Here is a 27,507-nt window from a genome sequence, read left to right as displayed (position 1 = left end):
CCCAGGGAGTGCTAAATAACATTTAGTATTATATTCTAGTGGTCTATTCTAATGCCTTTTACAGTTTAACATGCTTATTACTTTATACTTTATGCTTTTATCATTACAAATAGGTAATCATGTAAAATTATTACAGGTAATAATTTAGGTTTGGTAGGAGTTCCTAGTTTCTGTTTTCTTTTTCTTAGAGAATGTTGACCTTTATCTGCTGAATTTATGTATCTCCTCAAATAAGCTTTCACTTAAATTCAATCTTCAGATCTCATCAAAAGAGAAAGAAAAATTTGCAAGTCTTCACATTATTTTCAAGTTCACAAAAATTTACCAAACCCAAAACAGTTCGCAGAACCTCCTAGATGCTTTGAACTTCACACCACCACCTAATCTTTTCATTGCATATCCTGCTACAGGAACACTTATCTAAACATTTCCTTCAGTTATTCTACCCAACAGTTTTATTTTCACTGATATGCTTTCCTTAACTATCTATCACACATAATCAGAATTATTTTTTATATTATGGTATTTTCCACTGATATTCATAGAAGTTAGTAAAAGAAGTCAATAAAATTACTTGAAGTTAAAGTAATTACAAAAACTATTTTTACTAGAATTAAAAAATTTCAGAGTAATTTAAATATGGGACAAAGGCAGACACCTCCCAAAATTACATTTTGAATTCAAGGAATGAATAGTATATATGTAAACAACATTTGACAAGGATGAAACACTAATGATATATGTGCCTTGTTCATACACTGCTAGTTTAATGAAAATTGATGCAACCTTTCTGGAAAGCATTTTTGTCTATACATAAAAGAGCTCTAAATGTTCTAAATGTATACACATTGACCCAGTAATCTCTCTCCTAGAATTCTTTTTTTTTTTCCTTACTGTGTGTGAACCAGTCTCAAGTCAGTGTACAGGTAAGCCCTGGCTACCCCCACACCTCAACCCACTCCCGGGGAGACCAAAAAGCCTTCATGCATCTCAAGTTGGGGACAAAAGGGGGAGTCATGATGGCTGACCATTCAAAATAAAACAAAAAGGACAAGTATTAAGGTGAAGATTAAAAATTTTGGATTAAATAATTTACACAAAACAATGCTATCATCCCTCCCCTATGTGGATGCTGGCAAGGGCTGGCCCTTCTTAGGGAGAATTGGGTATCTTTGGAGAAGGTAAGGGACTTCCTGTAACAATGCATCTCACGGATATTTAGAATGACTATTTAAAAAAATGGGGCTGGAAATATAAGACAGAAAACTGTACTTGAACAAGAATTAAATTAAAAAATTTTTTTAAATGAACAATGTACAATATCAAAGTCCTTGGCCACCCTGTACAACTTTGGGGATGCTGGCTCCAACAGACTGCTGTCACCTTCACCGTTCCAGTTTTTAAATCCTGAGTCAAGCACCAAAAAAAAAAAAAAAATCAAACAAACAAAGCCATATGGATCTTATATCATTTTCTGCTTCTGCCAGTGCAAATTAGGTTTTATAAAGAAAGAGCGAATCAACTAAGTAACCGTTTGCCTCGAAGCATTTGCTGTGCTTGGTGGAGGGGCGGGGCTTGTCACACTCCTGCTTGCTGATCCACATCTGCTGGAAGGGGGACAGGGAGGCCAGGATGGAGCCACTGATCCACGCAGAGTACTTGTACTCAGGGAGCACATTGATTTTGATCTTCATCATGCAGTGAGCCAGGGCTGTGATCTCCTTTTGCATCCTGTTGGTGATGCCTGGGCACATGGTGGTCCGGCCACAGAAGTCAATGTCAATGTCAATGTCACACTTTATGGTAGAGTTGAGGGTAGTTCTGTAGCTGCCACAGGATTCCATGCCTAGGAAGGAAGCCTGGAAGAGGGCCTCTGGGCAGGAGAACCTCTTGTTGCCAATGGTGATGGCTGGCCAGTGGGGCATCTTATAGCTCTTCTCCAGGGAGGAAGAAGATGCAGCCACGGTCATCTCCTGCTCGAAGTCCAGGGCAACATAGCCCAGCTTCTCCTTGATGTCACATATGATTTCCCACTCAGCTGTGGTGGTGAAGCTGTAGCCACACTCCTTAAGGAGCTTCATGAAGTAGCCTGTCAGGTCCTGGCCAGCCAGGTCCAGATGCAGGATGGCATGAAGGAAGGCACAGCCCTTGTACACGGACACAGTGTGGGTCACCCTGTCAGAGTCCATCACAATGTTAGTGGTGCACCCAGAGGCATGCAGGGACAGCATGGTCTGGATGGCCACATACATGGTGGGTGTGCTGAAGGTCTTGAGTATGATCTGGGTCATCTTCTCACAATTAACCTCAGGGTTCCAGTGGCCTCGGTGAGCAGGATAGGAGCTCCTTTGAGGGCCACACGCAGCTCACTGTGATGCCAGATCTTCTCCATGTCATCCCAGTTGGTGACAATGCCACGTTCAATGGGGTACTTCAGGGTCAGGATGCCTCTCTTCCTCTGAGCCTCATGGCCTACACAGGATTCCTTCTGGCTCATGCCCACCATCATGCCCTGGTTTCAGCTGGCATTCCACAATGGAGGGAAAGCTGGCCTTACACATGCTGGAGCCATTGTTGACCACAGTGCAGCAGTATCATCACCCACGGCAAGCTGGAGGTGGAGTAGACCAGCAAAGATGGAAGAGTGGTAGAGGCAAGAGGCCTGTGCCAGTGGGTAGACAAAGTCTTAGCAGTTTTCCTAGAATTCTCTACTAATTCTATACTATTAGATGGGCCAAAAAGTACATTATTTTTTTTCTGTAAAGTAAGATACATTTACNCATTCCACAATGGAGGGAAAGCTGGCCTTACACATGCTGGAGCCATTGTTGACCACAAGTGCAGCAGTATCATCACCCACGGCAAGCTGGAGGTGGAGTAGACCAGCAAAGATGGAAGAGTGGTAGAGGCAAGAGGCCTGTGCCAGTGGGTAGACAAAGTCTTAGCAGTTTTCCTAGAATTCTCTACTAATTCTATACTATTAGATGGGCCAAAAAGTACATTATTTTTTTTCTGTAAAGTAAGATACATTTACATTTTTCATTTTCACAATAACTTTATTGATTCGGATATTTTGAGTATGTTGGCTATCTCCCACTATTGGCTTATAGTAGGTAGAGGCCAGGGATGCTGCAAAACATCTTCTAATACAGGACTTCTGGCCAAGATGGAGGCATAGATGGAAACACTGTGCCTTCTTGCACAACCAAATTTAAGGATAACAAAGATTTAGAAACAAAAACACAACCAGAACAGACAGAAAATTGAACTGTACTAAAGTCCAACAACAATGAACCATTCATTCAGACCAGTAAGAGGGGTGGAGTTGGTAGCCAGAGGAGAGGGGTCCCAGCAGAAAAAAGCAGTGGCTGGCAGACCCGGGGCACAGGGAGGAAATGAGCAAACCCAGTGAGGCTCGCAAGGCGGTTGGCTGACCACAGACACACATTTGCATGCAGATAATCCAGGCAAAAAACAGGCAGTGAGACAACTGCGCAACCCAGGGCCCCAGCACAGGGAAATAAAGCCTAAAAGCACCAATTAGAAAATCTTGCAGGGGTTGAGGTGCTGGAAGAGACTCCCAGCCTCACAGGAGAGTTCACTAGAGAGACCCACAGGGTCCTAGAACATACACAAGCCCACCCACCCGGGGAACCAGCACCAGAAGGGCCCAAATTGCTTGTGGAAAGTGGCAGAGGGGACTGAAATCCGAGAGAGAGCAGAGCAAGCACCATTGTTCCCTCTCTGACCCCGCCACCACATACAGGGTCACAACCAAGCCACCTGGGTTGACCTGCCCTAGTGAACACCTAAGGACCCACCCTAGTGAACACCTAAGGCTCCGCCCTTCAGGAACACCCACGACCTGACCAAAAAATCGTGGCTCAATTGGAAGAACTAATCAAATCTCCAGAGCCAATAGTTTTAAGCGACCAAGAGATAGCCAACCTATCACATGCACAATTCAAAACACTGGTGATCAGGATACTCACAGAATTGGTTGATTTTGGTCACAAATTAGATGAAAACTGAAGGCTAAACTAAGTGAAATGAAGGGAAATGCACAGGGAACCAAGAGTGATGGAAAGGAAACTGGGACTCAAATCAATAGAGTTGACCAGAAGAAGAAAGAAACAACCAAACAGAAAAGAATGAAGAAACAAGAATTCAAAAAAATGAGGAGAGGCTTAGGAACCTCCAGGACATCTTTAAACATTCCAACATCCGAATTATAGGGGCACCAGAAGGGAAAAGAAACAGCCACGAGTGGAAAACTTATTTGAACAAATAATAAAGGAGAACTTCCCCAGTCTGACAAAGGAAATAGACTTCCAGGAAATCCAGGAAGCTCAGAGAGTTCCAAAGAAGTTGGACCCAAGAAGAAACACACCAAGGCACATCAGAATTACATTAGCCAAGATTAAAATGAAGAAGAGAATCCTAGAAGCAGCAAGAGATAAGGGGACAATCATCTACAAAGGGGTTCCCATCAGACTGTCAGCGGATTTCTCAAAAGAGACCTTGCAGGGAAGAAAGTGCTGGAAAGAAGTATTCCAAGTCATGAAATGCAAGGACCTATATCCAATTTGCTCTATCCAGCAAAGCTTTCATTTAGAATGGAAGGGCAGATAAAGTGCTTCTCAGATAAGGTCAAATTCAAAGAGTTCATCATCACAAAGCCCTTATTATATGAAATGTTAAAGGGACTTATCTAAGAAAAAGAAGATAAAAAACATGTATAGTAAAATGACAGCAAACTCATGTTATTAATAACCACACCTAAAACAAAAGCAAACTAAGCAGACAGCTAGATCAGGAGCAGAGCCACAGAAATGGAGATCACTTGGAGGGTTAGCAATCTGTTGCTAACAGAAGTGGGAGGAGGAGAAGGGGGGAGAAGGTACAGAGAATAAGTAGCATACACAGTGGGGAGAAAATAGACAGGGGGAGGGTAAGAGTAGTGTAGGAAATGTAGAAGCTAAACAGCTTATGACACATGGACATGAACTAAAGTGGGGGAAATATGGGGGAGTGGGTGTGCAGGGTGGAGGGGAATGGGGGGAATGGAACAATGGTAATAGCATAATCAATAAAATATATTTAAAAAAAACACATCTTCCAATGCATATGACAGCCCCACAGCAAAGAACTATTCGGCCAAAATTTCAATAGTACCAAGAGACTTTTCAAACCACTTTTGACACATTCGATCAGTCACAGTACCTTCTTCATATACTACACAAATCTTTTCTTGTGTTTCAATTGCACTTTTGCCTTTCTTGAAATAACAAAACATAATACGCTGAAAATGTTGCATGTTTTCTTCCACCTTCAATATTAAAATGGCTGCAGAAAAATCCACCAATTTTGATAAGTTTTTAAAAAAATGTCTTTAACTGGAACATAATCAACAACAAAAAAAGCAAACAAAATATAACCAGAGACATTGAAATTAAGAACAATCTAACAATAGCCAGAGAGGAGGGGGAGGAGTCAATGGGGGGAAAGGGTTTTCAGGACACATGAACACAACCAAGGGGGAGGGTGGAAGCAGGGAGGGAGGTGGATTTGGCTGGGGTTGGGAGGAGTGGTGGAGGGTAAAGGCAGACAACTCTAATTGAACAACAATAAAATAATTTTTTTTAAAATGCATGCTGATCGGACAAATGTCACAACACAATTTAACAAAATTGTTTCACATGAAGTTCAAGACAACTAAGCACCACTAGAGCCATTATATGGAAAAATCTTAATGGACTTTTTGGCCAACCCAATAACTACTATGGACAAGCAGTGTTAACACAGTAGTACAGTGTCATTTTGCAGCCAGACCTCCTGGGTTTGAATAAACATTAGGTACTGGCTGAGTCATCTAGGGCAAGTTACCTGACTTCTTTCTGCCTCAGTTTCTTCTACAAACCAGAGATAATAATCATAGGATTTTATGGAGATTAAAAAGGTTAAGTAATTTAAGGCATTAAAAACACAAAACTAGCCCTGGCTGGTATAGCTCAGTGGATTGAGTGTGGGCTTGCGAACCAAGGGATCGCGGTTCAATTCCTAGTCAGGGCACATGCCTGGGTTGCAGGCCAGTTCCCAGTGGGGGACACACGAGAGGCAACTATACATTGATATTTCTCTCCTTCTCTCTTTCCCTTCCCCTCTAAAGATAAATGAATAAAATCTTAAAAAGAAAACCCCACAAAATTAGTATTTATTTATTGTTGAGTAAAAGAAAAGGAAAATCTCTATAGTACATTTCTAAATAAAAAAACAAGCAAACAAAAAAATCAAGGTAAAGAACAATATGAAAAATAAACTATATAAATATATGTCCACAAAAGTAAAGAGTATCGAAGGCTAAACAAGACAGTAAAACAGTAAATCCCTCTGGAAAAGAGATCCTGTTATCTGTGGAACAGAAGAAGAGAAATGTACTCTCCTCTTCATATTTTTATGCAAATACGTTTCTACAATGTATTACATATCCAAATAAGTAAATAAAATTAATTTTAAATCAATAATTAACAATAGCATTTATGAAGTCAGAAAAAAATGTGCATTTTGAACACAAGTATCACTTTAGGTAAAAAGAAATCAAGTAGTAACAATCTGATTGTTTTTTAATTTGACCTTTAATAAACTGTTTCTTGCCAGAATTACTACAGTGGTCAGTTTCCCTTGGCTCCTGAAGCATTTTCTGGTCTTCGTCATTTGTGACCTACTTTTGTAACTCTTACATCTTGCCTTTCTTCCTTTTAGTTTTTCATGGTCTCAGAGATATCTTCCTTTATTATCTATAATAAACTGTATTTTGACAGAATATCTCACATGCTTTTCTCTTCCAAAGCTCTCATTATATCTATTGAATTTTTTTATTTATTTCAGGAATATAGAAGAAAAAGAAGGGTAATCAAATCTGCATTTGATTTCAGTCAACTTAATATATGTTTGAGGTACAAATATTGGTGGATATTGCATATGTACATACCCTCACACATCATCTTCTTAAAGTATATAAAAGCTATTTTATATTTTAAGAACATTGATATCTATTTCAAAAATATTTATTACTGCAAATATTCTTTTCAAAATTATAGTGTGATTTGAAAAGTTTTCTGTATAAGCTCTCGAGTGTTATCTGTTTAATTCAGCCTCTGCCACTTCCCAGCTCTGTTACTTTGAGTAAGTTACTTAACTAACCTCCTTCTACCTCAGTTTCCTAATATGTAATCTTGTTATTAATAGTAGGCCCAAAGGCTGGAATGTTGTAAAAGTAGACTAAATAAGGTTATAGACATTTCAAACAATGTCTGACCCATGGTAAGACCTTAAAACATGTTAATACTAATAATATTATATAACTGTTATTATTATTACTAAAAATTATAAAAGTATATGGCCTAGTTGGGAATGGGTTTGGCTGAAGAGTATGAAATAACGCTAATTTTTTATAAATGAAATTCATCTAAAGCTTTTTAAATGTTATTCAATCAAGTATATAATTAGAATTCATTATATGCTGTATTATTTATTTATTTATTTTTAAATAGATTTTTACATTAATTTTGACTTTATTTTTTTTTGAAGATTTTATTTATTTATTTATCTTTAGAGAGGAAGGAGAGGGAGAGAAACATCAATGTATGGTTGCCTTTCGTGCGATCCCTGCTGGGAGTTGACCTGCAGGGAACCAGCCTGCAACCCAGGCATGTGCCCTGACTGGGAATCGAACCGCGATCCTCTGGTTCGCAGGCCCTCGCTCAATACACTGAGCTACACCAGCCAGGGCTTATGCTGTATTATTTAAAATTAAGATTTTATTTCTGGAAAGAATATTCAACTATACATACAAAATAAATGTTTCCTTTTTAAAAAATCCTCATCTGAGGATATTCTTTTCTTCTCATTGCTTTTTAGAGAGGAAGGGACACAGAGAAACTACGAATGCAAGAGAAAAGCACTGATTGGCTGCCTCTCCTACATGACCGGACCAGGAATCAGGCCAGGGATCACCTGCGTTGGGACAGGGGAATGCATGCACTCCGCCTGCTGGACTGGCGATCAAACCACGACCTAGGCATGTGTCCCAAATAAGAATCGAATTCACAACATTTTGGTTACGGAACAATGCTCCAACCAACTGAACCACACCAGCCATGGCTGAATGCTTAATTTTTATTTTAGACTACTCTTCAAAGAACTATATTCTTAATTCTAATGCTTCTTATTGTCTATTATTTTCCCTATTCAGGCTACAAAAAATTCCAGTGAATAATATGAGAGCAATAATCATTGCCCTGGCCAATATATCATATTATTTAATATCTAGAGAAATGCCATTACACTTTCTATTTTGTATCACTGTAACGTTAAAAAAAATTCTTCCAATACCAAATACTTCCTTTAAGGCATACTGCTCCTAACTTCCTTTGTGTATTATACCTTAAAAGATTCAAAAAGTAGAACTCAAAAAGAGCTGAGACAGTACTGTTGGAGATATATAAAATATTTATTCTAAGCATCAAAAGTTAATTTTACTGGAAGCAGTTGAAGAAAAATACATCTTTTTCATCAAAAACCTTTGTGGAACTTCAGCAAAATGCAATGTCCCTCACCTCATGGATCAGAATATCTGGGAGTAAGGTGCAAAAATCCTCACTTTAAACAAGTATCCAAGTAATTTTTTTTTGGTTTACTGTCACTTTAAGAACCAATAAGGAATTATAAAACAGAAAGGGTTAATTTCAAAAGCTTCATGTAGGAGGTGAATGAATCTTGAGCAGATTTCAAGTAGCAACATTAAGTGACAGGGAGGAGGGAGTAGTTATTACCAACCAAAGGGATGATATATGAGATAACTCAGTTCCCAGAGATGTTTCAGCATCCTAAGCATATATAAGTGACCACACCTATCCTGAATGAGCAGTAGGGGCACAGTGGACAGACAGGACTGTAAACCAAAACTACTACTGATTAGAAAAACACCAGGCTTTCATTATTTCTTTTTATTAATCCTCATCTGAGCATATATTTCTATTGATTTTAGAGAAAGGAAGGGTGGGGGAGGGGAAGAAACATCCATGTGAGAGAGAAACAATGATTAGTTGCCTCCTGTTCTCACCCTGATCGGAGACTGAATCTGCAACTCAGGTATGTGCCCTCACTCACCCTGATTGGAGATTGAACCTGCAACCCAGGTATGTGCCCTGACCCAGAATCAAAACTGCAACCTTTTGGTGTACGGACCTGTGATCCAACACCCTGAGCCACCCAGCCAGGGCCCAACATTTAAATTTTAAGAGACTTTTTCTTAACCTAGAAATGGCTTCAGGTTATTCCAATGGGCCCCTGGAATATCAAAAGCAGGGGTTTAAAACTCATTTTCACCTGGGGCCACATGAGCCTCGAAGTTGCCTTCAAAGGGCTGAAAGTAATTTTAAGACTGTATACACGTAACTACTCCTTAACTAGGGGCAAGGAGCTCAGTGCTGCTGCCGGGTAGAAACAAGCTGGGTCAGATAAAATAAGGTGGAGGGCCGGACTCAGCCCACAGGCCTTGTGTTTGCCACGTAATCTAAAGGATTTATTTCCTTATAAAAGAGAAATTTTAAACCAACTGGCTCTATTTGATATGCTTAAAGTTATATGGGAAGCTTTGTCAAATAGAGAAATAATAATTTGTTATATTTGCACACATAGAATAATAGTAAAATAAACGTTCCAAAGATTTTATAAAAATCTCCAAGAACCTACCAAGTTTTGATAAAACTTCATCTACAATTCTATTTGTTATGTTGGAGTGTTGTATTTTACACAGAAGCAAAGTTCTTTGTTAACTGCATTATAATCAGATCTATAACCATGTTATTTTAAGTTCTGTCATTTACAGATGGTCATTATTTAACTCTGATGCATTGCAAATAGGTTTCATCTCAATGATCCATGAAAGGGACCCTGATTTATTTTAAAACGCAGTTTGCTGAATAAATTTTCACATAACTTTACATTTGATTCAGATTTATCGAACTCTAAAGAGTAACTGGATTTATAGAAACACTGGCAGATGATATGGATGAACAAGGATTGATTATGTGGGGCTGACTGAACTTAAACTATTATTTTATGACTTTGTTTAAAATATTGCTGATTTAAAACTTTTTTTTGTTTTCCAAATATAAGGAAACTTTTTTTCTTAAAGTAGTTTGGTAAATTATACCTTTGTAAGCAATATTGAAACCTTTATATTTTCTCCCTATCTGATGCCTCCAGAATTTGGAAACTCTCCGTGAGTATTATTTAATTTTCATGGCAACGTGGTTGTTTGTATGAATTCAATGAGAATCTGTTCTTTTATAACAGGACACAATTGGAAACTGGTTTTATTAACCAAGACTTTGAGTGAAATGTCTAGTTTGAGAGAGACATGCATATAGACTCTGGATGTCACTAGAAAGCTTTAAGGAATTAATTTTGACTTTGGAAGCTGATAACATCCATTTGGAAAAACTACCCGATACCTTGCTTATTTACTTGGTTCATGGCAGTCTTTCCAGGTGAAAAACAAAGGCTGCTTTCCTGAGAGATGGCAAAGAAAACCTCAAGGCATTTTGGGGACTTTAAGACCTTGAGAATTCACCAAATCTTTGTGCAAAACATGCAAAGTTGGATAGCAACTATGTGGCTTGGCTTCCTTGCTCTGAGGGGCTCTGGAGATTCCTTGTGAGATTCCAGCAAAGCAGACTTAAGAGAGTCTATGTGATCAATTGCTATTCTTGTTAAATTTTTGCAAATAATCAAGATAAATTTATTGAAACTAGACTTATGCAGCCAATAGTCTTAATTTGACCAACTTTTAGGAAAATGAGGATGATTTTAGCGAGAAAACTGTGTTTCCACAGAACCTAAAGGGCGGGGCAAATGTAGGTTTACAGTTGGTCCTACGGAAAATAATACAATAATTAATAAATAATAATACAATTATAAACTGTTTCACATACAACTAAAAAACTTACTTTTGCTACACTCCGTACAATATACAGTTGTGGATATTAGAGTCTAGTTCACTTAACTGCCTTTAAGGTTTTATTTTTCACCTATATACTAGACTGAATCTTGAATTTTCTAGTTGTCCTAAATATTTGGCTATAACCTTCCAAACTAATGTTTCATTTTTCTCCCATCCTTTGACTTGGAATTAAGAACTAAAACTTTTCTGAGCCCTGCAATAGCAAAGGCAACTAAAGGACACAATATAAACCAGAAAAACCACCACAATAACTCATACTTAGTGTCAGTGACTGATGCTTCGCAAAGCCATGCCAAATTCACTGGAACACCTGACGACGTCATCAGAGACGTTGAAACAGCAGACAATGTTCCATGTCACTGCCTGCCTTCATTTCAGCAAAAGAAACTTTGAGACTTACACACAGAAATCTTCTCAACTGACAGCCTTACAGACTCAGAAACTGGCTTATAATTTGCTCTAATCATTACCCTTCTTGCTCCTTCTGTATTCATAGACATACCACTTATTAAATACCTGACTGCATGCGTACACACACAGTATAGGCCTCACTTTGAGAGCCTATGTGCAGCACCAACTGCTGAAATGAGACTCAACATGTTTATTTAAACTGAATTATTCTCAGAACTGAACGACTGAATCAATAAAATATGGCGCAAACTACTACCAACTTAGCTTCTTGAATGTGAAAGTTTATTATTTAAAGTTTCGGCTCTGGTGAGTAGCTCAGTTGGTTAGAGCACTGTCCCCATAGGCCAAGGTCGCTGCAGATTTGATCCCAGGTCAGGGCACGTACAAGAATCAACCAATGACTGTATAAGTAAGCGGAACAACAAAATGATGTTTCTCTCTCTCTCAAAATCAATAAATAAAAACATTTTAAGATAAATAAAGTTTCAAAGATGAAGCTAAAGGGACAAAAATTATGTCAACCTGAAGCTGCAAAAAACTCAGAAAGTTAAGACTTCCCTCCCTTTCCTACCTAAGAGAGACAGACAGAAAAACCTGCTTCAGAAAGGGGATTTTAGGATCTGCCTTAGCCTAATTTGAATTAAGTACGGTAAACAAGAGGGCTTCAGGCACTTGCTTGTTGCCTGGATACCCCCTGTGTCCCATTGTTTCTGAGTGACCTAGGAGGAATTTTCCTGCCCTGTGTGTTGTGCTCTTTTTCTTTTAAAGATTTTATTTATTTATTTTTAGAGATGGGAAGGGAGGGAGAAAGAGAGGGAGAGAAACTAAAAGTGAAAGATGCATCAGCTGGTTGCATCTTGCATGTTGCCAGCTGGGGACCTAGCCTGCAATCCAGGCATGTGCCCTGACCTGGAATCGAACCAGTGACCTTTCAGATAGCAGGCCAGCCTCAACCCACTAAGCCATACCAGGCAGGGCTGTGCTCTTTATCAACTACCTGTAAGTGGCCCATTCTCACTTCTAAAATCTAATTCCCCATTTCCCCCTTCTTTTTTTTCCTTTGCTTAAATAGATTTATATACCCAATGTTGTCTCACTGTTTTTGAGAATTTTCATGGATTTATTGTATCTATGTGAATTCCCCATGCACATAAATTAAACTTTTATTTTCTCCTGTTAAAAAGTCATTTTGTTTTTTGTACTAAATTATGACAAACATCTGTAAACATGTAACTTTCATATAAAAGAGACTTTCTTTCAAAACAACAAAAGATAAGCAATTATACAATTTAGGAGTTTATTTAAATTTACAGTGAAAAATGTAAAATAAGAAATTTAATTATGTAAGATTAATTCTAATGTAATATGTGTTTCCACATCTGTAAGTGACAGTTTGAAACTAGGAAATTAAGTTCTGTATAGCTCAAATTTTAAAACTGTATAGTATACAAATTCTTCAAACTTTGAATTAAATATACCAGGTTGTTAAAAAACTGTAAGATAAACTTATTCTGATGATTGAAATAACCCTGAAATATTACAATACTGATAACTGCACCCTGCAAACAACCTATCAGTCTTTGTGTTAGTATGTGTTCTGAGTGAATGATGAGCAATAAATAACTATTTGGACTGCTCATCTTAATAGCATGTTACATGCTATTGATCGAGGAGTTATAAAAGGCCCTATAATTATAGAATCCTGAAAGTCTCATCAACATAAGAGAAACATCACTACCCAATACCAATGAATATCATGCCAAACATAACTGAATGAATACCTTAAATTCTGAAATATTCAGATTAAACAAAAAGTTGAGATATTTATGCATACAAAAACAGGCAGCACCACTTCACAGTCTGAATATCACTGTAAATATCACTCCTTTGGTTAAATAGGGGGGGAAAACCTGTCCATGGTACTCTTGCCCCGTAGCCCTGCCATTCTTTCTATGCACATTACATGTTTCCCATGTACTGTAAGAAAGAGGCACTGCATAGAAGTGTCCATGGGAACCAGATTTTATTTCTACTGAAACTAAATCTGGGGAAAGTAAGCTAATCATAAAGAAGTTTTGCACAGAACGTGTATTTCTCGGTGTAAGATGATTTTATGCTGTAATGAGAAACACAATGAGAAAATCTGATTCCTTAGATCCTCAACAATTATTGGCTCCTAAATTAAGAGACTGGTCTCCTTACAATTTAAAACACAGATAAAACAAGACAGTAGTCTAAGAATAAATTTTGCATCTATAAGAAAGAGTTTTAAAACCTCATTTATGAATCACGAAAAACTGAAAAATGGGAGGCCAAAAAAAGTGAGCAAAATATAAAATATTTACTATTACTCTTCCCAAATTGTCAGGCTGACCCTGCTGTCATACTTGCCATTTTCACAAACCCACTAATATAATCAAGAGCCCTAATTTTAAGAATATATTTACGAATTTTTAAAGCTAATGCAACAATCATAATGCAGGAGCTGTACTAGACTAGAGATCCAGAAGACACAACTTTGCTTCTACCAGAAAATTAGCAGCCACACCCCTCAAAAAGAGAACTGAGGCTGTTCCTCATTAACTTTCATAAAGAGTGGCTTTCGTTTAAAATTCATTACTTCATTGCCTGGATCGACCATATTTGTTTTGGAATTATACTACTGTTTTATAAACACTGATTCAGAGTAAAGCTAAAAACTTTTACCAACGCCTGAATCTTTTTGGCGGGGGAAAGAACCCCATACTACGGTGAGATTGAGTCTTAGTTACCTAACAGGTCATTATAAGGATATTACAATTAATCACAATTATATTCTGTGCAGCACGAGAATTAAAACCGTTTAAAAACTCAGCCAAAGCCCAATGATAATGTATGTACTCACGAACAGTGTTAGAACTTCGTGTGCTAAAAAAGGCATTACTATTAAAATATGATTTGATGGCTAAGTCTCTAGGTTTCCTCAAGCATTTAATTTTTTAAACCTAAAATGAGCCTGTTTGCGGAAAGAGAAGTTTGGGAGGGGAACAAACGGCCAAATTGAAATAACCACGGAGACCAAAGAGAACTCCGAGTACTTTAACAGCCCCAGGCTGTGCGGGGCGAGGATAAGGAAGCTTACCTGCCAGCGGCCGTAGGTGAGGAGGATCATGGAAATGGGGATGGCGGTGCCGGCCATGGCATGGGTGGAGGGCATGCTGTACTCGGAGTTGTAGAAGACCTCCAATTTGGCCACGGGCGGCGAGGGGGGCCGCGGCCAGCGGATGATGTCCTTGGTGCACTGGCCCAGGTACATGACCAGCACCCAGATGGCCACAAGCCTCCGGCCCACCAGGGCGTCCACATTCCAGATCCAGAAGGGGAAAAACGAGATGTAGAAGATTTCGTTGCCCAGTTCCGTGCCGAAGCAGAACAGGTAGTAGAGCGGCCAGTTGCTCACCTGGGCCAGCTGGCCCTCCTCGCCGGTCAGCGAGTTTCGCCGCAGGGCGCCCGCTCGCCGTGGCGAGGCCGGGCCCAGGTCGGCTGCCAGCCCATTTCGCACGCCGTTTGGGGTGCCGCCGCCGCCCGGCTTGGCGGGGCACTGATTGCGGTCGCTCCCGGGAGGCTGGGGGCCTTCGCACGCCCCTGGCTGCCGCTCTCTGCACCGGGAATCTCCGGAGAGGGGAGCCTCCGCCTTCTCATCCTCCCTCCGGTCGGCGGCGTAGCGGCTCCGCGGTACTTCCACCCCACACAACCGCTGGAAACGAGCCACTTTCTGCGGCTCCCGCAGACTGCCAGCCAGCTGAGCGAGGCGCTGCCTCAGCGACATGATAACGGACCCGCGCGGCCCACGAGCGGGAGGATAGTGGCAAGAGGGCAGGTCGGCTCTGCACAGCCCCGAGTCGCTCCCGTGCGCCTGGCCAGTGGCCGCAGCAGCACCACCCCGCTCCACGCGCTGGGTTCTGCCGGGTGACGGCGCCACAGGCCGCAGCAGCCGCTGCGCGCCCCGCCCTCCTCGGCGCGCGCTCGGCCACCGCCCCCGGCCTCCACGCGCCGGCGCGCGGAGCCCCGCCCCGCCCCCCAGTGTCGCTCAGGGAGGGAGCGGGCGGCGCGCGTCGGCGCAAAGTGCACCCTGCCGCGTTCGGGTGCTGAGGCTCGCCCTGCCGCGGCCCTCCGGTTCTCCTTAATACCCAGTAGGCGGCGCGCGACTCGGCGTGCGGGAGGTTTCGGGTCCTCCCTCTCCAACTTAAGCCCTTTTTTCCCCGCAGGCTGGTGGTGCCGGCGGTAGTCCTTCGAACGCTGGTTCCGAGAGGACACGATCCTGGTGCCAGCTTTGGCGGTGCCAGTGGCCAAGCACCCGGATATCCTGCTGGCTCAGAATCAAACGGTGAATGAAGGCGAAGTAATTACCACGCGACCGGAATCGTTCGACTAAATCATCACAAGGAATGACAGAGCTGCCGATGTGGGTTGATGTCCTGACAGTCACGTGCCAGTTGACCAGAGATGGCAGGACGAGATGTAGATCCCCGGACAATACTGTGTCACAGACCAAATATTGTGGTATAAGTTAAGAGATCCCAGGCATTTTTAATTTACATGTAGAATTTCCTTTTAATAAATTCTAATAGTTACAGGGCTTGCACAGAAATTCATTGGTGGCTTGATGCAGTGTGTAGATTTTTGAGTTTGATAAAGTCGATTTAGTGTCTCACAAGTTACAGGTTTGACTTCCAGAAAGAATAGTTTGTATTAGAAAGTCTCAGAACTCTAATTGCAGGAACTTATTTTCTGTAAGGTGAATGCCTGTAATTAAAGAATTTGAAACTCTTTCAAGAAACAGGCTGGAAAATTCTCCTGCTGTTTTGTCATTAGAAGTATTTTCTACTCTCCCAGGGAGACTCATTCTCCTCCTCCCACTGCGATTGGCAGGCTGCGACTATACCTGCCCTCAAGATGCTCAGAATGTAAATGGGAGACAGAGATAGGCCCACCTCTAGAGTGCAGAGAAAAGTGCTAAAATAGAGATAAACAACACAACATGAAAGGGGAAAGGAGAAAGGAGGTCTATGGGATATCAGGAAAAGTGATAAGAGGTGATCATGTTGACAGACTGTAATTAAAGAACAAGATACCAATAGATAGAAAAGCCCATCTTAGGAAGAGACAAAATAAATAAAGAGGGGATGGAAATGTGTAAATATGTGTTTAGTAAACAATTTATACCTCATCGAGTACAGAGTAGGAAGATAAGTGATTGAAATTAGAGAGGGAAGATAGGACCAAATTGTAACGGCCTTGAATGTCAAGCTGGGGATTATACATGGAGGCAGCAGCGAGTCCTGTGAGCCTTTTAAGCAAGGGAGTGCCAACCTCAGAACTGTGCTTTGGCAAGATAATGGGGAAGAAAGTCAAAGATAAGTTGCCACCTCTCAGAGACAAAGACCAGTTAAATGATTAGAAGGTGATTGCAGTTACCATGTGAAAGAATGAGGTCCAGAACTAGGGCTGGGATTTTGGGAATTGGAAGCAAAGGGATAGATTTGAACAGGATTTTGGAAGTAGGGAAAAAATTAAAGCATTTCATTTGAATTCATAGGTCTGCAGACAAATAGATTTGTAATATATACCTATATCAAATCATTATAATGTACACCTGAACTAATACAATGTTCTATGTCAATTATATCTCCATAGAGCTAGAGGGGAAATTGCTACTTAATAAAAAATGAGAATATGCATTTTAAACTAAATATACATTGATATATTTATTTTCTTTTACCTATCTGGAACCTAATTTTACTTCTTGTTTGTTAAACTACAAAATATGTATATTGCAAAGTATTTACCATAAAGTATTACTATTACTAAAATATTTTTTACTGATTTAGAGAGAGGGAAACATTGCTCTGTTGTTTCACTTATTTGTGCATTCATTGCTTGATTTTTGTATGTGCCCTGACTGGAGATCAAACCTGCAACCTTGGCACATCAGGACATCACTATTATCAACCTTGGCACATCAGGACATCACATCGGGTCAGGGCTAGAATATTTTTGACATGTAGATGTCGGTATGAACATCAGTAACTAGTGATTATTAATTAATTTATTTTTAAGTATATTTCATTGATTATGCTCTTATGGTTGTCCCATTTTTTCTTTATCTCCTTCTTCACTCCCCCCTCCCATCAGCATCCCCCCCCTTAGTTCATGTCCATGGGTTGTACATATAAGTTCTTTGGCTTCTCCATTTCCTGTAATATTCTTAACCTCACCCTGTCTATTTTGTACCTACCAATTATATTTCTTATTCCCTGTACGTTTTCCCTGAATTTACTTTTGAAAGATTAAACTTGTGTATTAAATTCTTACATCCACAGCTAATGATTTTATCCTGAATCTTTTTTTCAAATCTCAACCAAAGCTATATTTATAAAAATATAAAATATATCTATATTTGAGAGAGAAGAAGAGGGGGAGAAACATCAATGTGGAGAGAAACACCTATCGATTGCCTCCCATATGGGCCCTGAACAGGGATCAGACCTGCAACCCAGGCTGTGCCCAGACCGGGCATTGAACCCACAACCCTTCGGTGTATGGGGTGACACTGCAACCAACTGAGCAACCCTGCCAAGGCTATCCTGCCTCTTTGATTAGTTTTATTATATTTCTCAAAAAATAGGATTTCCTTTGAATTCTTAAAAAGATACCTATCACATTTCTCACTCTCTTACTAGGGACTTGGATTTTAAACTTTGCTTTTTTGTGTGTGGAAAATAATGCCTGTGACAGCACAAATGTAAATGAAATATAAATATAAATATACATAAAAGTTCATAATTAGTAGAGTTTTCTATCCTCTATGTTTCTGTGCCTCAACTTTTCAATCACCTTATCCCAAAGATTTTTAAAAAAACAGCTTACTGAAAAGTGGTGAGAGTATTTCCCGTAACAAAATAAATGGTCTCTCACCCACTTTATCTCTAATCCATGTAGGCTGAGATGGCCCAGGAATGCTTCCCTTAACATTACAGGTTATTTATACTCAGTTTTATTTTATCCCAACTCTGTAGTACTTTTAAAATCATTTTTTTCTTTCTAAGATCCCCCCTTTGTTAACATCTTTCCAGTTTCACTTTTTTAAAAAATATTTTATTTTTATTTATTTTTTAGAGAGAGGGGATGGGAAGGAAAAAGAGTGGGAGAGAAACATCAATGTGTGGTTGCCACTCATGTGTCCCCTGCTGGGAACTGGCCTGCAACCCAGGCATGTGCCCTGACTGGGAATCGAACAGGCGACTCTTTGTTTCACAGGCCCGTGCTCAATCCACTGAGCTACACCAGCCAGAGCCAGTTCCACTTTTCTTATTCTGAAAATCTAATTCATGACTTTTTTTTTTACAGAAATAATTGGAAATACGGGTGTATACCCAACACAGATTTTTTTTTTTAAGTTAAGGATTTGAAATCTCCAACATCTTCCCCTTCATCATTCTAGACATTTTGGTAGGTATTGATTTGTTCCTAACATTTTTGTGTTTGTAAATATACTAAATTCTCCCTTAATCAAAATGGTTAATTTTCTAAAGAATATACAGTGTTTTTTATAAACTTTAGCTCTTGTGAAAATATTTATAGAATGTGTTTGGAATGTTTTCAAATTTATATTTTTTAAAGTACAGCAGAACAAACAACCTATTCTTTTGGGGGGCATTTTTTATTGTCAAAACAGATAACATATAATTCACCATTTTAACCTTAGCAGTCCAATGTCAATGGGAACGGTGTGTAGCCTCCACTCCAACCAGGCTTATCTTTCATTCATAGACCACTTATATCACTAACTCAAAGCCTCCTCCCCCTACATGGAACACTGGCCTTTCCTTTGATGCAGTTATATCATGCCTCATATTCAAGGTTCATGACTTTCACACAGTACCTAAGAAACTGAACACCTGGGATAATCTTGCTAGTACTCTGTGGAATTGACTCCTCTAGTGAGCACGAATTGAGCAGCCACCTTCTGCTGGGCCAAGGGAGTAGGTTCCCTGAGATTTTTTGTGCTGTGGGCAAGTGATAGATTGCAGTGATCTCTCTCCAATGGCTGAAGATTTAACTTTTATTCTCAGAAACACTATAGACATATTTCTTCCTTTAGAGAAAACTAGTTAGCAGTGAGAGAAAGTGAAACTCCCACATGGACAGCCAGCAATAGAAACCAAAGGTTTTAAAGACTCATAGCGAAGTTTGCACACCTCGTTCCAGTTGTTCCTAAGGGCCACCTCTGTGGCCCTGCCTTTCTTGACGCTTGGCTGTTCAATCTTCCCTTGGATTTCATGAGCCAATAAATTCCCCTTTCTATTTACGTTTGAGGTCTGTTTTGTTATTGTCGAATAAAATATAATGATGCAGGTGGTTAGAGGCAAAATTAGAACCAGAAGCCAGATCTAATTGCTGATCTACAGCTTTGCCAACAGTCAATGCTGCTGTCTCTCAGAGGCAAAGATTCGATCGTGCTGATTTTCTAATTCTTTGTTATTTCCTCTAACATAGTGCTGGGAGCAAAGTAGACCCTGAACAGAGTATGAATGTATGCAATTCACTGTTATGAAGAGAATACTATCTTGAGCCCGAAAAGCTAGACCTGCCACTGACTTCCTCTATAAACTTGGACAAATAAATTACTTATGATCTCAAGAGGTATAAATCCTCATTGCAAAAATGGGAAGAATAACAGTTCTATATACCTTATAGGATTATGGAAATTCTAAAATGACCTTATATAGATAACAAGTTTTTAAATTATAAAATAAATTAGGAAATATAAACATATAAATATACTAATAATAGGAAATTGAACTGAGAGTGTGCTGAGGACAAAAATATACCTCGAATTTTTATTTAAAGGACTGAATCTGATATCTCACTATCACCTTAACATCACTCATATATCCCTAATTATCTCAAACTCAGTATATTCAGGTAGAATGCACCGTCTTCTTCCTGCTTTGGCCTTCATTCACCACCCCTTCAATTCTCTTCTCCACAGTGTTTTCAAAAGTGAAAAGCAAATTCCATCACAGTCTACCCTGCTTAAAGTCCTCCAGTGTCTCCCTTTTTCCTTCAGGATAAAATTCAAATTTTGCTTTGGCACTGGCAAAAGACTAAAGTTAGGTCCCTTAGGACACATTAGGAAAAACAGATGATTGAGGTCTAGCTTACTCAAAATTTTGTTTTCACAGAGACTGTTTGACAACCTACCTGGCTTTTTGCTTTCTTCTCCCACTCCCCAAGCGGTGTGCAAGCCGAGGGGACTTGAGCAGGGTGAGGCGAGGCAGGCGCTATTCGAGCCTCACATAGAAGGTCTTCATCACCCCGCCCCTGACGCTGCCTCCTACCACTGCCCTGATGCCTTCACCGTGTATTTGGTGATTCGGAAATGCAGTTCCCTGAATATTTCATGCTCCTTAGTGCCTCTGTGTGTCGGTTCATATTATTTCTCTCTGTCTTGATTTCTTTTTTATTTCTCATCTGGCTGAGCCTTTGAAAATTGTCTCCTACACTAGGCCATGAGTTAGCTGCAAACAAACAGCTTTCTTGATTTCTGTATCTTTAGCACCTAAATGTTTGCTGAATAGCTGACTGAAGAAATACAAACAAAATACCTTTGGAAATCCATTCCTATAAAACTCCCTAGAAAGATGAGGAAATGTAAAGAGAATGTTAAAATGTGTATGAACTTGATTACTTAACTTTGGCTCATGCCCAGCGCAGCTGTGGGTTATAAGAGGTCATTCCCTTATTTGGTCCGTATGCAAGTCTTTGAGACCTGATGATCCTTAGAGATATCACAGGCTCTAATCAAACCAGTGTGTCCAGTTGCTACTGAGTAATAAAGTCTTTGGACTTATTCAACTGAAGTGACTGCTAAGGCAACAGGAAAGGGAAACCTTTCTTTTGTGGATAACCAAGTTCGCTAATAAAGCTAACATTAATTGGATCTTATACAACGTATATTATTTGATGTGCTTTACAGATAGTAACTTAATCCTCACAACCCTGTAAAGACAGGATTCTTCCTGTCTTTATCCTACATATGAAAAAATCGGGGCACAGAAATATTAAAGAATATGCTCGAGGTCACAGAGCTAATAAGTAGGAGAGCCTGGTTTCAGATATCTGAGAACAGAGCCTGCACTCTTAACATATTATGCCTCCCAATAACTCTTAAAAGTACTGGTTCAGTCTTTGTTATTCTCTTACTATTACCATTATGTAGCAAATTCCATCTCTGCCTTATCATAAATAACATTCAGTTGTCTTCTTTTTTAAAAAGATTTTACTTATTTTTAGAGAGGGGGGAAGGGAGGAGAAAAGAAACGGAGAGAAACATGGATGTGTGAGAAAAATATCGATCGATTGCCTCTCACAGTCCCCCAACCAGAGACTGGCCCTCAATCCAGGCATGTGGTGTGAGGAAGGGCAGCAGCTGAATCTTCCAAGGACCTTTGGTTCTTGAAAGGCTGAGCTGGGTCTTATCAGCTAGGAAGACGTGAATAAATCATGGCAGGCAAAAGGTTGATGGTGGGGTAGGAGTGGGGAGGGGTGAGAACAGTGGTAGGAAATCAGAGGCCCAGTCACAGTTTCACAGTGAAGGTCCACTTGCCTTTCAGGAACACTCCAAAGAATTCAAACAGGAGGAGTGGAGTATTGAGACCTTGGTGGGAAGTGGAAGGGAAATGTGGTCAATCTCAAAATTAGTTGTCTAATTCTGTTTACTTGGGATGCGAGTTATGGACTAGAACATTAAATATTAACTTTTAGAGAAAATTTTAAAGCATTTCAAGAAACCCATTTCATTGAGCATATAATTCATATCTACAAAAGTAGAGAGACCCCGATTGTTTTACTACAGAGAGTTTTACAGACTAACAGCCTAGTCTATCTTTGTAACATGGGGTTGCTTCAGGGTATTAATGCCAATATTTGTATCTTTAGTTCACTCAAGATTCTGTGAGAAAACAGACTGTATTGTGCTCTTTTTAAAAATGCTCAAATAATTTAAAAATGGATTTTAAAAACAGACATGCTAATGGAAACAAAAACAGCCATGTTTGGCAGGAAGGCTGGATTTCACAGATGGGATGTAAAAAAACCTGACTTTTTGAATGCTCTGTCTTTATACAGTTTTGACTGACCAATGCATTGAATCAAATATTTTATTTATTTTGCTTTTTGGTAAAGTCACAATACATGGGATTTAAAATAACTAGACAGTCACTCTAGGCACCTCGATTATATACCTTCAGCATGCCATCAATATAATCTCTCTAAATTAATATGAAAATCTACTTCAGTTGAAGGGAATACATTTTGGGCTTCAGATTAAGAAGGATAAATTTAGCATATGGAAAACTCATTTTTGTCTACAACAGGTCTGCAAAAATAAACTGGTGAATATACATGCTTCAGTTTTGTGTACTAGTGATACTGAACTATTTGTAACCCCCCTTCCCCAAATGCATGCTGCCATCTCACACCGTGTATTTTATTTTTGCAAGAGAGTTCTTCTCCATCTCACTGCCTACGAGAATCCTACTTATCTTTCAAGTAAGCCTTTCCTAACCCTGCCCTCCTGCCACTGTTCACTGAGATATGCCTTCCTTTGCTCTCACGCCATGCTTTTCATATTTTTAACAGAGTGATTTTATAAGTGTATAGATCTCCCTGTTTGTTTAACGGCTTCAGAACATAGTGTTTTTCTTTCTTTTTTTGCATAACATGGTCTTAAGAGACCAGGAGCCTCAGATAGCTTATATTCAAATCAGAGCTACTGGTTCTGTGATCTTGGGTAATTCACTCTTAAGCTTGGGACTTTTGTGTCCTTACTTATAAGATGGGGGCATAGGTGGAAACACTGTGCCTTCTCCCACAACCAAGTTTGAATACAACAAAGGTTTGGAGAACTAGGACACACCCAAAGACCAGAAAACGGAATTACGCGGAAGTCCGACAACTACGGACCGTTCAATGGGGACAGTTAGAGAGGCGGAACCAGCAGCGGAGCTGGATCAGGCAGGACAGATCCCCCGACCTAGGCGCGCAGGCAGCCCGGAACCAGTCCGGGTGTGGGGCAGACTGACCACGGTCACACATTCTCGCACAGTGAGACGGACCACGCAGGCCCCACGGGGCAAACCCAGTGGTGGAGGGCTGACGGCGGTGGCACACTCGCGTGCAGTGGAACGAAAAGCGTGGGCCTGGTGACAGTGGCGGCTGCGGCGCCAGTGGGGGCCACGGCGGCAGGCAACAGAGGGAAGCCATTGTCCCTCGTTGGCCCCGCCCCCACATACAACGTCACAACCCAGCGACTTAGTTGCCCTGCTCTAGTGAACACTTTAGGGCTCTGATCCTGCTATGGAACAGGCACAAACAGCCCAAAAGATGGCGCAAGAAGAACTCAAAGTCCCAGAGCCAATAACTCTAAGCAACCTAGAAATTGCCAGCCTCTCAGAAGCACAATTCAAGACACTATTTATCAGGATGCTCACAGAACTGGTAGATTATAGTCACAAATTAGAGGAACATATGAAGGCTAAACTAGTTGAAATGAAGGGAGATGTCCAGGAAACCAATAGCGATGGAAAGGAAACTGGGACTCAAATCAATGGAATAGACCAGAAGGAAGAACAAAACATCCGACCAGAAAGGAATGAAGAAATGAGAATTCAAAAAAATGAGGAGAGGCTTAGGAACCTCCAGGACATCTTTAAACGTTCCAACATCCGGATTATAGGGGTACCAGAAGGGGGAAAGAAACAGCCACGAGTGGAAAACTTATTTGAACAAATAATAAAGGAGAACTTCCCCAGTCTGGCAAAGGAAATAGACTTCCAGGAAATCCAGGAAGCTCAGAGAGTGCCAAAGAAGTTGGACCCAAGAAGGAACACACCAAGGCACATCATAATTACATTAGCCAAGACTAAAATGAAGGAGAGAATCCTAGAAGCAGCAAGGGATAAGGGGACAGTCACCTACAAAGGAGTACCCATCAGACTGTCAGCGGATTTCTCAAAAGAGACCTTACAGGCAAGAAGGGGCTGGAAAGAAGTATTCCAAGTCATGAAATCCAAAGACCTACAGCCAAGATTGCTTTATCCAGCAAAACTTTCATTTAGAATGGAAGGACAGATAAAGTGCTTCTCAGATAAGGTCAAGTTCAAGGAGTTCATCATCACCAAGCCCTTATTATATGAAATGCTAAAGGGACTTATCTAAGAAAAAGAAGATGAAAAATATGAACAGTGAAAGGACAGCAAACACACAGTTATTAACAACCACACCTAAAACAAAAGCAAACCAAGAAGACAGCCAGATCAGGAGTGGAACCATAGAAATGAAGAACACATGGAGGGTTAGCAACAGGGGGGTGGGAGGAGGAGAAGGGGGGAGAAGGCACAGAAAATAGCATAGATGGTAGGTAGAAAATAGATAGGGGGGAGGGCGAGAATAGTGGGGGAAATATAGAATCTAAAGAACTTGAGACACGTGTTTATGAACTAAGGTGGGGAGAATGGTGGGGGAGGGAGTGGGGGTGGAGGGGAATGAAGGGGGGGAATAGAACAACTGTAATGGTATAATCAATAAAATATATATTAAAAAAAGATGGGGGTAATAATGACATTTATCTTATGGGATTCATATAAAGAATAGTTAATATATAGATTTTATTAACTATGTAATAGTTAATGAATTAATATATAGATTTTATATATAGAATTAGATTATATATATATAGGTTTGTACATATGTATAGACTTAGATTTTTTAGTATTTTTCTCTTATTTGTCTTTTATCCACAGAGTTGAATATATAATATTGTATAATATGCATTTATTTAATTATTTATTGGTACAGATATTACTGGAAAAGTTTAAATTATGCATCCATGATTATGCTATTCATAAAGCCCAAAGAGGAAACTTGGCAATATCTTGTAAATATTAGAGAAGGGTAATTTTAACAGTGCAAGTTAAAAAAAAATTTGGAGGCTGTCCACGTCAAATGAATGGACCGGTAAGTGACCCCATCATCGGTGCATGCCGCCTGGGCTCCTCCTGTAATTTTAAATTACCAGCCCGTAGAAGAATAATGTTTACGTTACAGTACTTCATTATTGCCACAGGGGGAACTATTGGCTTAATTTTGCTTTGGAGACGCTGCTGATGAAATTATTAAACTGATGATTTAAACCATCTGTAATACAGCAGTCTCTTGTGCTTAAAATGGTTTCTATGTTTTGTTTACTGTTTATAACTACCAGCGGTTGTGCCACGAGAAACTCTGGCCAGCTTGTAGGGTTTATTTATCCCTCTGGAGCTTTAGAAACCACTGATTAATATAGAAAAAAATGCGAAAGGCTGATATTTTTTAAAAATCCCATAAGCTATGAATTAAACCACTGTGCTGTGCTCTATAGGAGAAAAAGTCCAGGGAGAATGAACAATGGATATGAAAATCTACCACCTCTCGTGTTTGCTTCTGGTTTTATCAAAATGGAAAGTATGAGTGCTTTTCAGGAAGACGGTGCTGTGACTATCAGTTTGGGGCTATGAGATCACCAGTATTTCCCCTTGGGTGCTGCACAGTTGGCCATATTAAGGAACCAATGTGCTTGGAGAAATGTTGCGTGTGTTTAAAGCCTGTTAAGTTTGATGGCTGGCAGAACTCTCATGTTCAGCTCCGAGGCCGGGCCTTGGTGAAAGAAGCCTTTACAACTGGCTTGCAAGGTATTTTTGGTTCTAAAGTGCTTTTTTTTTTTTTTTTTTTTGTAACCAGCGGGAGGACACAGGGCAGATGAACCCTGGGGCAGGAAGAGATAGGATTTGTAAGTGCTGATTTTTTTAAAGTGGCAAAAGGTTTTTATACCGTGTTTAAGGCTTGACCCTGCTGGCTGCCCAAGAGAGATGCAGAAAATATCCCTGTTGTTTCCAGCAGCTCCAGCCCAATTTGACCGAGCTTGCCGCCTTCCGTCCTAGGCCTCACACCCCATCAGGCCACTGGACTCTGTCTCCACTGCGAGACAGTACCCTGTGGACAGCTCCACATCTCTGTTGCTCCTCTGGTGGGCCAGTGCTGATTGCTTGAGGTTCTTTCCTCTGGTTCCTTTTTTGCGTGGACCTCGGGCATTTCACACACCACACCAGGCCAAGGAAGAAGATGGTTCCGTCACCTGTGGAACAGGCCTGGGTGCGATGACAAACAGCAGTTCACAGTCAGGGGTGTATAAATGGGGTGAATCCGGGCTATCCCACCCAAAGGCAGGGCTCAAGCAGATCGATTTGTAAGTAGGAAAGTGAGAACAAGGCCCCAAGAATGGAACAAAAACTAGTTATAATGTGAACATCTGTGGAAGCTTTGGCATCAGATATTCCCTTGATACTGGACTTTTTAAAGCAAAAGGCACAGCCAGACATTTAAGATGAAGAGAGAAGTAGGTCACTGAGACCCCAAACCAGGGAGTCGTGAGGTCTATTTCACTCCTCCTCAAAACCCCTTCCTTTTCTTTAGGAAGATGCAAACTTTGATCATAAAAATATTTATAATATTATAACGTATGAATATGGAAAACATCATTCAAGTAACAATTTTAATTGGAAATACCTGATTTCATAGGTGTTTTTACTTCGAATGTATTTTCAGTTAAGCCTTGAAATTCCTTCCCTTTCTGTATTAGAAAAGTAAAATGGAAGAAATAGAAATTCTCTAAAGCTTTTTGGATGAGTTTCATGTTTGAGTTTTATTGTAATGCAATGTCTTGCCGATCATTTCTTAAACTCAAACTGTGATTGAATTACAAATTATTTTTAAATCTTAGAAAACCTAAACACTAGTACACTATATGATTTGAAATTTTATACAAGCACAGAACAGATTAAATATAATATTTAGTAAGCATGACAGGGAAATATCTGTAATGTGTAGGATTTTCTAGCATGAAAAATTCTGCGCTTTACTAATACATGTGGAGGTTAGATTCCTCAGAGTTAATCAATAGAATGCGTTTTCAAGTTTCTCCAGTG

At 40.0% G+C, this 27,507-nt stretch overlaps 1 protein-coding gene and 1 pseudogene across 2 annotated transcripts in view; both read right to left on the bottom strand.

The window, feature by feature from the left end:
- SGPP1 (sphingosine-1-phosphate phosphatase 1) overlaps positions 1-15,437 on the bottom strand; it is a 40,244-nt gene extending 24,807 nt beyond the window's left edge. The window contains exon 1 of one of the 2 annotated variants that reach the window (XM_037031131.1): positions 14,562-15,437. In XM_037031131.1, the coding sequence (XP_036887026.1) occupies positions 14,562-15,248 (687 nt within the window). In that variant the 5' untranslated portion in view covers positions 15,249-15,437. The remainder of the gene's footprint in view (positions 1-14,561) is intronic. The other variant, XM_037031130.1, reaches the window with a different exon arrangement.
- LOC118976592 (actin, cytoplasmic 1-like) lies at positions 1,486-2,757 on the bottom strand (annotated as a pseudogene).
- Positions 15,438-27,507: the final 12,070 nt, after the last annotated feature.

This window comes from Sturnira hondurensis, unplaced genomic scaffold (assembly GCF_014824575.4).
Source record: "Sturnira hondurensis isolate 20B ecotype Veracruz unplaced genomic scaffold, ASM1482457v3 Scaffold0021143, whole genome shotgun sequence".
Taxonomy (NCBI): Eukaryota; Metazoa; Chordata; class Mammalia; order Chiroptera; family Phyllostomidae; genus Sturnira; species Sturnira hondurensis.
The sequence above is the reverse complement of the archived record's forward strand: the minus strand, read 5'-3'. Positions and strand labels throughout refer to the sequence as shown.